Here is a 15366-nt window from a genome sequence, read left to right on the forward strand (position 1 = left end):
CATATACCCACATGGGTGATTGAAAAATGAACTTAGGTCCACACTCCAATCGGTTGCTATAATGCACCTAAAGTTGGTTGCCAACCGCCATATAAAGTCCAAAATAAAAAGAAGCAGCCTGAAGGAAGGAGGAGAGATGACTAGAAACAAATTTGGTTTGCCGTTTTATCTGTGGATTAATTGTTGGAGTAGAGGACCTTGTGCATCTCAGGTAAAATAAACAACCCAATGTTTATCTCCCAGGACAAATGAGCTAGCAAAAGCAAGCTAGCTAGCTAAATTTCCATAAATGTTTAATGCTTTTCGACTTGTCCCCAAATTAATATAATTGGTTCTGAGTTTGTTTTAATATTTCAAACTGCATGTCCTGATAACATCTGGTGTGGGTGGACAAAATCAACATGCGTGTGCGGTCTGGTCAGCATGTAAAAGATTAGCCATGTAACGTTAGTGTCTCTCACCTGTGAACTGAACTCTGCTTGCCTTGGCATCCCGGACCCTCTGGTCTCTGAACACGAATGATACTAGTATAGACGGAAATTATGGGATGTGCTTTTACAGAACTTGACATGGTAATGATACGGTACATTTGGTAAACTCCGGTACCCTAAACTGTACTCCCACACAAGGGCCAGTCAATTACGGAGCCATTCTGCCTCTTATCAGACAACCGCAAAAAACAACCGCAAAAAAACAGTTACCTACTGTAGAGTCTATGAGTCGGTACAGTACCGTTAGTTATTACCGTTTCAAACTTCTTCTTGTCGATGTCGGTGATTTCTCTTTGTTTTCTGGCAAAATGTGTTAGAGAACACATTTCCATGTTGGTACATTGCACAGAGGAAAAGTTAAGTTTCCTTGGAGACCGTATGAGCGCCACGGTTGGTTACCTGTTCTTCTTCTTTGGTATCATGGTGTTCGCACATTTTTTTTTGTGCATGCTGCCACCTACTGTGCGGTAGTGTGTGGCCAATCACGTTACATTTTGGTTTACCTTTTGATAGTGGTGGAAAAAGAACCACCCGCTAAACCTGAATAGTGTAGGGCAGCAGATCTAGGCATTAGGTTTACGCATTAGGTTTGGCCTAATAGTCAACATAGAACAACATAATAGCAGCCCCATTCATTGCCATACACTACATATTAAACACAATTAACACATCTGATTAGTAGGCTATATAATCAGTTCAATGTCAATAACATATCCTAATATTTTCAGTCTGATTGCGCTGATAAAATCTCTATTAAATTCGTTTTTTTAAATTCGTTTTTTGTATTTCTTTGTCCGTTGATTGTGGGAAGACAGCTTGCAACCTAGAGAAAATGTCACCATGAAAAAGTCTCAAAGGAAAGGTGGATAGTTTCAGGGAACAATGGACAGAGAAATAGGCATTCTTACCATAATTCTCCAATGTCAAACCACAATGTCTTGTTTGAAACTAAAAGGTTTCTGTTTGCAAATAATCAAATATTAGACATCCGTATGAATCTAAGTATGGCACTTCCAAGTTACCTTTCCACGCATACAGAGGCTCGACTGAGGCAGAAAAATGTAAGCTTCAACCCATGGCTACTCATCTGTTGCTTAACCCAACAGAAGTGCTTCTATAAAAACTGCCTGGGTTTAAACATCCTATATTCAGAAAATGAAAAGCTCAATTAATAGAGACAGAATAGCAAAGTACATTTTTAATGTTGAATATTGAATATATTGAAGGCCGTAGCTCAGCTTCAGAATGTCATAGAGAGGAATCAATACAGTGCCTTTGGAAGGTATTCAGACCCCTTGACTTTTTCCACATATTGTTAGGTTACAGACTTATTTTAAAATGTAATAATAGTTTCTCCCCCCTCAGTCTACACACAATACCCCATAATGACAAAGCAAAATCGGGATTAGAAATTTTTGCAAATTTATAATAAAAAACAAACAAACTGATATCACATTTACATAAGTATTCAGACCTTTTACTCAGTACTTTGTTGAAGCACCTTTGGCAGCGATTACAGCCTCGAGTCTTCTTGTGTATGACACAACAAGCTCGCTCACCTGTATTTGGGGAGTTTCTCCCATTCTTCTCTGCAGATCCTCTCAAGCCCTGGTTTCCAGGTTTCCTCCAGATGTGACGCTTGGCATTCAGGCCAAAGAGTTCAATCTTGTTTTCATCAGACCAGAGAATCTTGTTTCTCATGTTCTGAGAGTCTTTGGGTGCCTTTTGGCAAACTTCAAGCGGACTGTCATGTGCCTTTTACTGAGGAGTGGCTTCTGTCTGTCCACTCTACCATAAAGGCCTGATTGGTGGAGCGCTGCAGAGATGGTTGTCCTTCTGGAAGGTTCTACAAATAGAAACTCTAGAGCTGTAAGAGTGACCATCAGGTTCTTTGTCACCTCCCTGACTAAGACTCTCCTCCTCTGAATGCTCAGTTTCCCCAGATCTCTGCATCGACACAATCCTGTCTCAGAGCTCTACGGACAATTCCTTCGACCTCATGGCTTGGTTTTTGCTCTGACGTGCACTGTCAATGTTGGGACCTAATATAGACAGATGTGTGCCTTTCCAAATCATGTACAATTAAATTAATTTACAGGTGGACTCCAATAAAGTTGAAGAAACATCAAGGATGATCAGGATGCACCTGAGCTCAATTTCAATTCTCATAGCAATGAGTCTGAATACTTATGTAAATAAGGTATTTCTGTTTTATTTTTAATACATTTGCTAAAGAGTCAAAATCTGTTTTTGCTTTGTCATTATGGGGAATTGTGTGTAGATTGCTGAGGAAATGTTTTTATTTAATCAATTTTAGAATAAGGCTAATGTAAAAAATTGTGGAAAAAGTCAAGAGGTCTGAAAACTTTCTGGAGGCACTGTATACCCATATGCATAAGTCACTTACTTTGTGGGCATTTTAAACTTTAAACTGTTTCTAGCATAAGGCATCACAGAGATAATATGAAGCTTTCCATAACAATAGTTATCTGGATACTTTTAAAAATGTATTTAAAAATACAAAGCTAACAATTATTTTTCCGCTTTTAACGAAGGGTATGGCATACCCTCACTCAATTTGAGCCCTAGTTTTAACCAAACACACCAAGCCCTCTGCAACTGGATTCTGGACTTCCTGACGGGCCGCCCCCAGGTGGTAAGGATAGGTAACAACACATCCGCCACACCAATCCTCAACACAGTGGCCTCTTGGGTGCGTGCTCAGTCCCCTTCTGTACTCCCTGTTCACTCATGGCTGCACAGGCCAGGCATGAGTCCAACACCATCATTAAGTTTGCCGATGGCACAACAGCCTGATCACCGACTAGACAGCCTATAGGGAGGAGGTCAGAGACCTGGCCGTGTGGTGCCAGGACAACAACCTCTCCCTCAACGTGATCAAGACAAAGAAAATGATTGTGGACTACAGGAAAAGGAGGACCGAGCATGCCTCCATACTCATCGACGGGGCTGTAGTGGCGCAGGTTGAGAGGTTTGGGTTCCTTAGTGTCCACATAACCAAAAAATTGGTCCAAGCATACCAAGACAGTTGTGAAGAGGGCACGACAAAACCTATTCCCCCTCAGGAGACTGAAAAGATTTGGCATGGGTCCTCAGATCCTCAAAAGGTTCTACAGCTGCACTATCGAGAGCATCCTGGCTGGTTGCATCACTGCCTGGTATGGCAACTGCTCGGCCTCCCGACTGCAAGGCACTACAGAGGGTAGTGCGTACGACCCAGTACATCACTGGGGCCAAGCTTTCACCCATCGTGGACCTCTATACCAGGCGGTGTTAGAAGAAGGCCCTAAAAATTGTCTGTTCTCTCGGTAACCACACGGCAAGCGGTACTGTAGCGCCAAGTCTAGGTCCAAGAGGCTTCTATAAACAGCTTCTACCCCCAAGCCATAAGACTCCTGAACATCTAATCAAATGGCTACCCAGACTATTTGCATTGTCCCCCCCTCTTTTATGCCGCTGCTACTCCTAGGTTATTATCTATGCATAGTCACTTTAATAACACTGCCTACATGTACATATTACCTCAATTATCTCGACTAACCGGTGCCCCCACACATTGACTCTGTACCGGTACCGCCTGTATATAGTCTCGCTATTGTTATTTTACTGCTGCTCTTTAATTACTTGTTCCTTTTATTTCTTATTCATATTTGTTAAACTGCATTGTTGATTAGAGTCTTGTAAGTAAGCATTTCACTGTAAGGTGAAAGGAATACCTGTTGTATTCGGCGCATGTGACTAATACAATTTGATTTGAAATACGGTGGTATATAAGGAGTGTATGGTGACAGTATTGGAGGATTTGACTATACTGACAAATCTATGGATAGCATAATTGCTTCTGTCAAACAGGGAGGCCTACCTCTTATTTTTTTTAATAGGAAAAAATACGCTCCAACAGGGGCTTAGTCTAATACAGTGACAACTAAAATAGCCCAATAACAATTTAGTCCAATCACTGTAAGCTAAATATGATGTCTGTCCATGTTTCTGATTTCAGTGTGTGTGTGTGCGCATTCCTGCATGTTTAATAAACATGTTGACTCACCCTACTTGTAGAGAAACGCCAACGCCATCCTGCTCTCTTTCATGTTGAGGAAACGGTCTACCCCTAAGTCATGCAGTTCACACTTAAAAAAAAAAATCTTAGGCTACCTGGCTAAAATGCTTGCTCGCTAGGCTAACTTCCTTTCATGGGCAACATTAGCTAGTTAACATTAGCCTTCCACATCTAGCTACATATTGAACTTCCATCCTCTCAGGCCAGGGGCACAATGTACGAATTAATGGTTGAATCTGAATCACAGTTCTAATCATTGGCCAGCACAGAGAATAAAGTAAAACCACACGTCTAAATCCCTATCTGCATCCATGGCTAATTTAGGAAAGAGACAATTTTAGCTAGCTAGTCACTGGAGGACTACAATACAACAAGATGCAACAATTCAAGTTGTTTCTGTAAATGATGTATGCTCTCGATGCAAGTTGATAGGAGTGACACCAAATCCAAACTGGCTTCCCTTGACACCTCTTTTTGGTGTGCCAGGACCATTCACACTTGAGCTCACTCACTATTATTTTATAAAAAATGTTTTATCAAGGGAGGCCAAATCCTATCTGGCTTCCCTTGTATTCAATACTACGGGCAACAACAATGTCATACTCTTTTGGACCAGACAGCATCAGATAGATGGCATACACATAGAACGACAGAGGGGCACTGTATGCTCACTCGGATGCATTCTCCTGTGAGATACGTTCAGCCTCTTGCGAATTTAAGGAAAATGATGAAACACAGAGAGACGAAATATCACATCTGCTCCTGCTACGGCCTCTTGTGTTCATCCGGTGTCTTCTTGACCTGCTGTTACTCCCCCAGTACACTCACTCTCTCACCCCTCTCTCCCTCTCTGTGTGGTTGGAGACAGGTGTGCTGAAGTCAGAGCAGATCCCTACCAGCTGCAACTTGTTCCATAATAAAGACCCCTACAAATACTCAGTCCTGCCACTTCCACTCTGCCAGATTGTAATCTCTGCTCAGTCAGTTCATGGTTCTAGCTATTTATGATTATTCAAGATCCTGTTACGCTGCTGTGCCTGTTTCCCTGCCTGACGCTGTTTATCCTCTCATTGCAGTTTACCCCTCGGTCTCTGGCTCCTGTCTTCTGTTCCACATCTCACCACCCTACTACCATGTTCTGGATTTAGCTCACCACCACTACCTTGGATTCCCCTCTGGACCTATTTACCAGGTTCTACCCAGCTCACTCCAACCTCAGTCTCCACAACAAGTTTTCAACTCATCCAAGCTTCCCCAAATCTGCACTCCATATCTCCCTGTGTTACAATAAACATCTTGGTTCATTCATCCCTGTCTGCTCTTGGGTTTCCGTGTCGCTCCGCCTAACACGTAAGATTAAATCATTTATGTTTTTAATTATTTGTTTTAAAATTTGAGGGGGGGGGGGGGGCGGGGGCTGGCTTCCCTTGGCATCTATGAATACACGCCACTGGTTATATAGCAATAGTGCTCACTCTGATCATGGCATGTAGGCTCTTGCCAACAGTTGCAGATACAGTGTGGGTAGTCTACTACATGAGTCTAATGTAATTTTATGGACAAAATATTATTATTTGTATTTGTCAAAGGACAGCCAAGCATTGATCATCATGTCACCATAATAAGACCCTTGATATTTATTTAAACGGACTAATTGATTAATAAGAGACATTTGACCCAAGTTGTTAGAAACATGAATACTTAAATAGCCCTACATTTGGTCACTGACAATAATTTCTAATAGTGTTAGATGTAACTACTGTCCAACATTTAATGAAGTAGATCCAAATACTTAAAAAAAAACATGTTTTACATAAACGTATATCCTTGCACTTTCACCACCCTGTGAAGTACATGATTTATTCTGTAGCCTAAAACGGCATGGTTTCCTGAGTCATAACGGGACTACCAAGTTTACTTAAATATTTTGGTTTTTAGGCTATATCAATATTGGCACATGAAGGCGTTTCCACCGCGATTTATTTTCTCGCATAATTAATTTCACTGACACTGATCCCACCATGTCGAACAAACAAATTATCTGTCAGCATTTATAAAATTGTTCCGAAACTACCTGTTTCCATCACAGCTGTTGTGATGTTTTAGATATGTTATTACTTGCATAAAAAATGTGGATGGAAACGTGGTTACTGACCGCCATACAAAAACTCGCTTGGTGAGCGGAAAGAACGCCACCTGCTGGAGAAGACAGTATTTTGGCCCCAGTTATCCCTCTCCCTTGGCCTCAAGTCCTGAAAATGTGGGTTAGACATCCGGAAAAACAAAACGCATATGCATCTGCTGGACATTGGTCATTACTTGGTTTAACAATACAGATGCCTTACTTCTGCTGATGCTGAATCACAGTAAATGCTTTAAAGCCTATGTTTGCTTGATCTGGAAATGCGAGGTGAATGCTGTGGGCCACTGCATTAATCGGATTCACCTGCAGATCCTTGTACTGCCGCTGCAGATGTCAGATTGACCATGTAGCCTTTCACAGTGTCGTGAAAAGCGATTGGACAAAAAGTCAGCTCGGGTCGCGAGATAGGAACTAATATTACTTTACTTCATGTTTCGCTGGGGATGGACGTTTAAGTACACCGTTTAGCAAAACATGACAACGAGACGCTTCTAAAAAGCGAAACATTTATCATTCAATAATATATTACATAGCTATCAGACTGGGTTATGCAATAAGCCACTTACGTCGGAAGTATTCTCGTTCTTGGTATTAAGATCAAAGATTTATGCATTGTTGTAGCAATATTTGAGAAAATTGTCTAGCCCGCAACTTCAACAATTCAACTCCTGGCAGTGAGTATTTCGCGCCACCACATCATTGAATTTGGTTAATGACATTCTTGATGACTGGCTAGTTAAATCATTACTTGCAATTATTCTTGCATGTAGTTTTGATGTAGTTTGACTTTGATAGCTATTTTCTCATCTTTTTTTTGCAAGAATGTGCCTAGAAACTAAGTGGGCGTGTACGGTTTACAAAACAGTTCAGTGTAGTTGTGAGTTATAATATGTGTTTTATTAAAGTCTGTGTGGCACTGACACTTTGCTGTACAGTGCAATCTCTTTCAATGTAGCAGTTATAGTAACGTTACAGTATTCCCTTCTAATAACTAGAGGCTCCAGTCCACCTGTGGGGATATCTTCCCCATGACTAGTGTAGTGGCTATTATAGTCATACCCTGCTATAGTATGTATACCAGTGGTGGTAAAGGCCAGGTTATGTCGATAACATATACTTGCCCTATATATGTGGCCCCGAACCACAGTTCTAGGATCAGCCTTTCATCTCAATCCTAAACATAATATAATTCACTCGGGGGGTGGACAAAACTGACTTTAGATCAGTGACCCGTTGTTCCTTTGATTGTGAAGCTGACCATGGGCCATGGTTGCTAACTTCTGACCATGACCAATCAACATTGACCTCTCACCCTTTCTCTCACCTCTCGCAGATCAGAAATGTCACAGGCGAGTCAGCACGGAAAATGGACACTCTCCAGCAGCGATGACGACAACGATGACCCTCTCCCTTCTGCCTCAAACAACAACAGCCCTCTGTTGTTTGGCAGCCCCCCGCCTGACCAACACACATCTTCAGAATCTAACCACAACTACCCCAAGATAGGCTCCAACTTCCACCAACCCAAACATGATCCTGATCCTCCACCTTCCATAGAGGTGAAACCTGAACCTAAATCTGACACAGTGACTGCTGCCCCCCCCCTCTCTATTGGCTCTGAGGCCAGACATGCAGCCCAGGCCAGCCAATTGAAGCCAGTAAAGTATGATTCCAACCAATCCAACCCCTTTCTGGCTGGTAAGAGGAAGAAGGATGAGGATTCAATTTCCGGCTGGGCTCTCTCAGACAGTGATGATGACGATAAGGATAAAGGTCAAAGTTCAGGACAGAAAGACCCGCCACCCAAGAGGTCGAAACCCGAGCTGAAGAAGGCAAAGGTGGAGGAAAGGCCTCCCAGCCCCCATGGCAGAACCTACTACATAGACGAACCAGATGACTTCTTTGAGACTAGTGTGCCTCCTGTCAATGACACATACAGGTTCTACCTCAACAAGGTCACAGGGCTGGAGAAGAGGTACAACACTGGGGCTCTGCACATCAAAGGTGAATGAATACTCTCTCTGCTCTAATGTCTGTGTTGACAGTAGAGACTTGTATGACCCCAGGTAATCATCAATGGTTCTGTGTCCTTATTTCAGAAATCCTCTCTCCTTTGTTCGGGACACTGAAGGAATCTGTGCAGGTACGAGATCATTGAGATGCACTAGTGCTGAAATATGTTGCTCGGTTGACTCAAGGAGATGAAAGACAGTTTGCCTATTTTAGTTTTGTTATCTGTCCTTTCGTTTGTAGTTCAACTACTGCTTTGACATTGCCTGGATGTTGCAGCAGTACCCACCGGAGTTCAGGTAATGCCCTACTCTTTGTTAAGCTCAAACTATATACAGCTGACAACCGTCAGATTCGTTTCCAACACCCCCAGAACCGAAAGGAAACACCCCATGGCCCAACCTGCAATTCATATATGGTGACCCCAGATGGAGATGTGTAAATTAGACTTTAATTCATATTAATCTATCATTTAGATATATTAGGCCTAATATTATTGTAACATAGGCTATAGCTAGGTTCCCATCCAATTGGCAACATATTTCATGCGAATATTCTAAAACCCGCAAGAAAACAATATGGACCTTTTCCTACCAGAGATGTTTCCATCAAATTGACTTGTTGCAGATAAAATAATGTGTGTGATGACGTAGTGCACATAAAAATACCTTTTTGCAGTTAAATTCCCATGTACCAAATAAAAAATACAAGTTAAATGGGTTCCCATTGCATTTTCAAATCAATTAATGGTTTTCGGCACAAAAAAAATGTTGTGTTATATAGCGAGTGTGCCCACTCTGGTATTGGCACGTGCGCTTATAGCCTACATGAGATTATTGTGTACTAAAGAGCAAGATTATTTTCATTTGTCAAACGGCAGCCAAGCATCGATGATCATTTCACCAGAATAAGACCCTCAATATTTATTGGAAAGGGACATCAAGCTCCTCAACTTGCACTTTCACCACCCTGTGAAGCTTCCACTGACCTTTCTAGCATGATTAATTTTTACCGACCCAAAATAACTAACGTTGTCTTGTGTATTTTGTTTTGTCGACATTTGATAAGTTTACACACACATTTTCTGTTTCCATCAGGCCTGTCAATAAGTTTTTTTTTATCTGACATAAAAAGGTTGTATGGAAACCTGGTTAATGCTGCAGTAAATGTACCTGTCACAAGGAATAAAGTTACCAGCTAAGATGATACATACATTTTGAAATGTGCTCCATACTGAGATGCGGTGTCTTTCCCCACGATAGACAGCACCAACGATATGGTTTGGGAACACACTCTGGTGGTGATCGGCTCATGATTTTCTAGTGTAAAAGGACTCCGAACCCGACGGAACATCAATTTCTCCGTGAGAATTTCAACCAATGTCCTGCAACCTGTGGCGTCTCTTCAGAGGAAAGGGACCACCATCCTCCTCCAGTGAATTTCAGAATTTTTAAAATAGTGAAACATTAAAATTCTCCTTTTAAAATAAAACTATACTAAATATATTCACTTCAGCAAATAATTGATTAAAATACACTGTTTTACAATGGTCTACAATAACCTCAATAGCATTCTGTAGGGTAGCACCATGGTGTAGCCGGAGAACAGTTCGTTTTCGTCCTCCATAGACTTACACAGTAATTATGACATGTTCCGGGGGATGTTCTCCAACCAATCAGTTCTTGACTGACATGTTGTCCACCCAATCAAAGGATCAGAGAATGAATGTAGTACTGAAAACATAAGCTACAGCTAGCCAGCACTGCAATGCATGCAATGTGGTGAGTATTTGACACAGAAAGAGAATAGTTGAACATTTTAACAAATTCATTTCTTTAAAAAAATATATGAGTAGCGAGAGAGAGCTAGCTCTATTTTGTCACTTTCACATTCACTTACTTAGATAGCTAATGCAGCTAGTTAGTTTAACCTACTCAAACACCTGGCTCAAACAGAGGGATGCCATGTTGCTATGGCTATCCAACACTGGAACTCTTCCAAGTCAAGGTTAGAGCTGTTGCCGTGAACGTATTACCACCACACCGGCAGTCATAAGTCATGACCGCAGTAAAATCCTAGGTGACAATTGAGTCACGGAAATCTTTTCTTATGCACTCTGGACATGTGTTGGTAGTACCCAACTTGCTAATGCTCACTAGTCTAATGGCCTGGTACTCAGGTCTCGGTTGTCCCTCTAACCACTCTGACATCAATGCAAATGCTCTCAAAAATCACATCAAACTTATCATCAAAACAGTATGTGCTTTTAAAAATCACCTCACCGTGACATGAGTCTACCAGATGAGCTTTATACACGATTTCAAAAGTTTGGGGTCACTTAGAAATGTCATTGTTTTTTAAAGAAAAGCAACAAAAAAATACCATTAAATTAACATCAAATTGATCAGAAATACAGTGTAGACATTGTTAATGTTGTAAATGACCTTTGTAGCTGGAAACGGAAGATTCTTTTTAAAAATGGAATATCTACATAGGCGTACAGAGACCCATTATCTACAACCATCACTCCGGTCTTCCAATGGCACGTTGTGTTAGCTAATCCAAGTTTATAATTTTAAAAGGCTAATTGATCATTAGAAAACCCTTTTGCAATTACGTTAGCACAGCTGAAAACTGTTCTGATTTAAAGAAGCAATAAAACTGGCCTACTTTAGTATCTGGAGCATCAGTATTTGTGGGTTCGATTACAGGCTCGAAATGGAGTGGGAGGCCCCGTTGCACAACTGAGCAAGAGGACAAGTACATTAGTGTCTAGTTTAAGAACCAGACACCTCACAATTCCTCAACTGGCAGCTTCATTAAATAGTACCCGCAAAACACCAGTCTCAACGTCAACAGTGAAGAGGCGACTCTGGGATGCTGGCCTTCTAGGCAGAGTTGCAAAGAAAAAGCCATATCTCAGACTGACCAATAAAATATTAAGATGGGCAAAAGAACAGACACTGGACAGAGGAACTCTTCCTAGAAGGCCAGCATCCCAGAGTCGCCTCTTCACTGTTGATGTTGAGACTGGTGTTTTGCAGGTACTATTTAATGAAGCTGCCAGTCGAGGACTTGTGAGGTGTATTACACAGCGAGTTTCAGAAGAAAGTCTTTATTTCTGGCCATTTTAAGTCTGTAATCGAACCCACATACGGATGCTCCAGATACTCAACTAGTCTAAAGAAGGCCAGTTTTATTGCTTCTTTAAATCAGCACAACAGTTTTCAGCTGTGCTAACATAATTGCAAAAGGGTTTTCTAATGATCAATTAGCCTTTTAAAATGATAAACTTGGATTAGCTAACACAACGTGCCATTGTAACACAGGAGTGATGGTTGCAGATAATTGGCCTCTGTTGACCTTTGTAAATAATCCATTACAAATCTGTTTCCAGCTACAATAGTCATTTACAACATTAACAATGTCTACACTGTATTTCTGATAAATTTGATGTTATTTTAATGGACAAAAAAAAGTGCTTTTCTTTCAAAATATATATTTCTAAGTGACTATAACCTTTTGAACGGTAGTGTATATATTTATTTCTCAGACTCTGACATTGCTTGTTCTAGTATTTCTATATTTCTTAATTCCTTTTCTTTTTTGGGGATTTGCGTGTATTGTTAGGTATTACTGCACTGTTGGAGCTGGTAACATAAGCATTTCGCTACACCCGTAATAACATCTGCAAAGTATGTGTACTCGACCAATAAAATGTAACTTGATGTATTTAAACCCTGCTACTATTACTACTGGTGAAGGTGACGCCCTGGCCTGTCTGTTCTACAGAGACAAGCCTGTACTGATTGTCCACGGAGACAAGAGAGAGGCCAAGGCCCGTCTGCTCCAGCAAGCCCAGCCCTACAGTCAAGTCCGATTCTGCCAGGTAGCACATCTCTAACCTTCTTCTCTTTTTCTCCTCTCCTCTGCAACCTCTCTTTTTTTTACTTGCCCTTACGGGCTTCCCCTCTTATCTCAATTTACTTTCCTCACGCCTAGTTCTCCTCCACCTTCCTCTCACTCTCCTCTTGCCTTTGTTTCCCACAAAAATATTCACGTTGTGTCACATTGTATTTTACACCGTAGCCCACCAGAGGGAGACATTGATAAGAGACATTGACTCACTTTCTAAACTCAAACGAATCAAATCGACTTAGCCTATTTCTTCTGCTCCATTCTCCTATTCTTTCACTCCTGACCTATTTTGAGGTATTATTTGAATCACAGTCTTCTGTAAAAGTTTTTTGAAGTTAAGTCATTTACCTAATCGCCAAAAAGCAGTCTGCTAGCCAGCCAACTGTAATGCATTATCCTAATGAGCCATCCCAGTGCCTCATCTGTGTTCATTTGGATTTTCTGTTTGTCTCCTAACAGGCCAAACTGGATATTGCTTTCGGAACACACCACACGTACGTGTTCTTTTTCTCCCCTTGCACCATATCTCATCCATGTACCTTTTTGTAATTTGATCGGGAGTTTTGAAGAATTGTCTCACTGAGTTGGATATGCTTATTTTCTACATCAAACGGTGGCCTGAGCGGAATATGGTTTCATAGGTAAATGTGTTCAGTTGGTCTCTGAAGAACGAGCTCACAGAGTCAGGGCCAGGGTTCTCTTTGTTTTTCAATTCAAAGTGCTGTGGAGCTGGAGCCCAAACAAACGATGCTTTAGCTAAGCGTACCTTTTAATGCACATTAATGTTAACCCGAGAGGAAGGATCTGAAATTGACGGCAGCGTGCATAAGTCACCTATCATACCCCCACTCAACATGCAAGTGAGCCTGGATCAGTATTCTGTACTATCGCCTTTCCACTGCCATTATAACACTCAGTAACTACTCTAAATGTCAACTTGAGAACAAACTGAAAGCCAGGTTGTCTGTTACATGAGATGATAACTGATTAGTGGGAAACTACTTTGTACGCTACTTTCATCCAATCTGTCTGCGCAACACTGCTTAAGTCTTCATCTTAACTACTGTTTTATTCTAAGTGTTAAACAGGAGAGCCAGTCTCTGTTTCCATTGTTGCATACTTATACGTTTGATTTCTCCCTGCTCCCCTATCACTGGGTTGAATGATTCTTATGGTTTATTCAGGTACTCGGAGACTGAGGTTGGATGCCTCGGGGGTGATCTCTCCCTGTTTGAGAGATTTCTGTAGCGGGTAAATAAAATATTGATGCCTAGATAATCCTCGTCTAACACCCGTGTCTGCTCTGGTGGGTTGCACTTTGCTGCTCCGTGATTAGTTCGACCTCGGGCTGAAGACACACGCACAGTTACTTACACAATATTAGGCACACACACATAGGCTACACCTACACAGAGAGGTACATACACACAGTCACAAACACAACAAGATGAGCAATCAGAGGAACGCTCTCCTCTCTCCTCTCGTCTCATTGAATCATGAAGAGGTTTTCCTCCAAGAGATTAATAGAAAGGATTTTTCAAATCCTCCTAACACAGGGTCTCAATTTAGTCTCCGTAGGAGTGTTTGACATTCATATATTTCTCTGCCTAGAGTTTCTAAAAGGCATCTAATGGTATATTTTTCAAACTTTGAAAAACACCAAACCAAAGTCTGTGAAACTTAAGTGTTCGTTACCTTCAGCTTCTCCAGTTCAATAGAGTTTTAACACATTAAACTGCTGGTCATTTCCGTGCCAGAATGGCAAATAAGTTATCATACATTTTATGTGCACCACCAACACAATGAATGGAAAAAATAGATTAAAAGGAAATGGTCATTCGCTGAATGTGCAATATTAAAGGAGGGCTGTGATTGGGTTAAGGTCGATACAGTGCATTCGGAAAGTATTCAGACCCCTTGAATTTTCCACATTTTGTTACTTTTCAGCCTTATTCTAAAATTGATTAAATATAGTTTTTTTCCTCAGCAGTCTACACACAATACCCCATAATGACAATGCAAAAACAGGTTTTTATACATTTTTCCAAATGTTAAAAAACAAAAATACCTTATTTACACTAGACACTTTGCTATGAGACTAGAAATGTAGCTCCGGTGCATCCTGTTTCCATTGATAATCCTTGATGTTTCTACAACTTGATTGGACTAGATTTGGAAAGGCTCACACGTGTCTTATGTAAGTTCCCACATTTGACAGTGCATGTCAGAGCAAAAACCAAGCCATGAGGTCGAAGGCCGTAGAGCTCCGAGACAGGATTGTGTCGAGGCACAGATCTTGGGAAGAGTACCAAAACATTTCTGTAGCATTGAAGATCCTCAAGAGCACAGTGGCCTTCATCATTCTTAAATAGAAGAAGATTGGAAACACCAAGACCCTTCTTGGAGCTGGCCGCCTGGCCAAACTGAGCAATCGGGAGAAGGGACCAAGAACCCGATGTGACTCCGACAGAGCTCTCGAGTACTCTGTGGAGATTGGAGAACGTTCCAGAAGGACAACATCTCTGCTTGAGAAACAAGATTGTCTGGTCTGACGAAACCACGATTGAACTCTTTGGCCTGAATGCCAAGCGTCACGTCTGGAGGAAACCTGGCACCATCCCTATGGTGAATCATGGCAGCATCATGCTGTTGGGATGTTCTTCAGCGGCAGGGACTGGGAGACAATTCAGGATCGAGGCAAAGATGAACATAGCAAAGTACAG

At 41.4% G+C, this 15366-nt stretch overlaps 2 protein-coding genes across 2 annotated transcripts in view; one reads left to right on the top strand and one right to left on the bottom strand.

Moving 5' to 3' along the window:
* The window catches only part of LOC139374957 (EF-hand calcium binding domain 11), a 75964-nt gene extending 75090 nt beyond the window's left edge, over window positions 1-874 (bottom strand). The window contains exon 1 of the mRNA XM_071116238.1: window positions 746-874. Within this exon, the coding sequence (XP_070972339.1) occupies window positions 746-823 (78 nt within the window). The 5' untranslated portion in view covers window positions 824-874. The remainder of the gene's footprint in view (window positions 1-745) is intronic.
* Window positions 875-7169: 6295 nt separating this feature from the next.
* LOC139374173 (tyrosyl-DNA phosphodiesterase 1) overlaps window positions 7170-15366 on the top strand; it is an 89732-nt gene continuing 81535 nt past the window's right edge. Inside the window, exons 1-6 of the mRNA XM_071115186.1 lie at window positions 7170-7389; window positions 8049-8719; window positions 8815-8858; window positions 8969-9024; window positions 12518-12614; window positions 13103-13137. Coding sequence (XP_070971287.1) covers window positions 8056-8719; window positions 8815-8858; window positions 8969-9024; window positions 12518-12614; window positions 13103-13137 — 896 coding nt within the window. The 5' untranslated portion in view covers window positions 7170-7389; window positions 8049-8055. The remainder of the gene's footprint in view (window positions 7390-8048; window positions 8720-8814; window positions 8859-8968; window positions 9025-12517; window positions 12615-13102; window positions 13138-15366) is intronic.

Source organism: Oncorhynchus clarkii, chromosome 19 (genome assembly GCF_045791955.1).
Source record: "Oncorhynchus clarkii lewisi isolate Uvic-CL-2024 chromosome 19, UVic_Ocla_1.0, whole genome shotgun sequence".
NCBI lineage: Eukaryota > Metazoa > Chordata > Actinopteri > Salmoniformes > Salmonidae > Oncorhynchus > Oncorhynchus clarkii.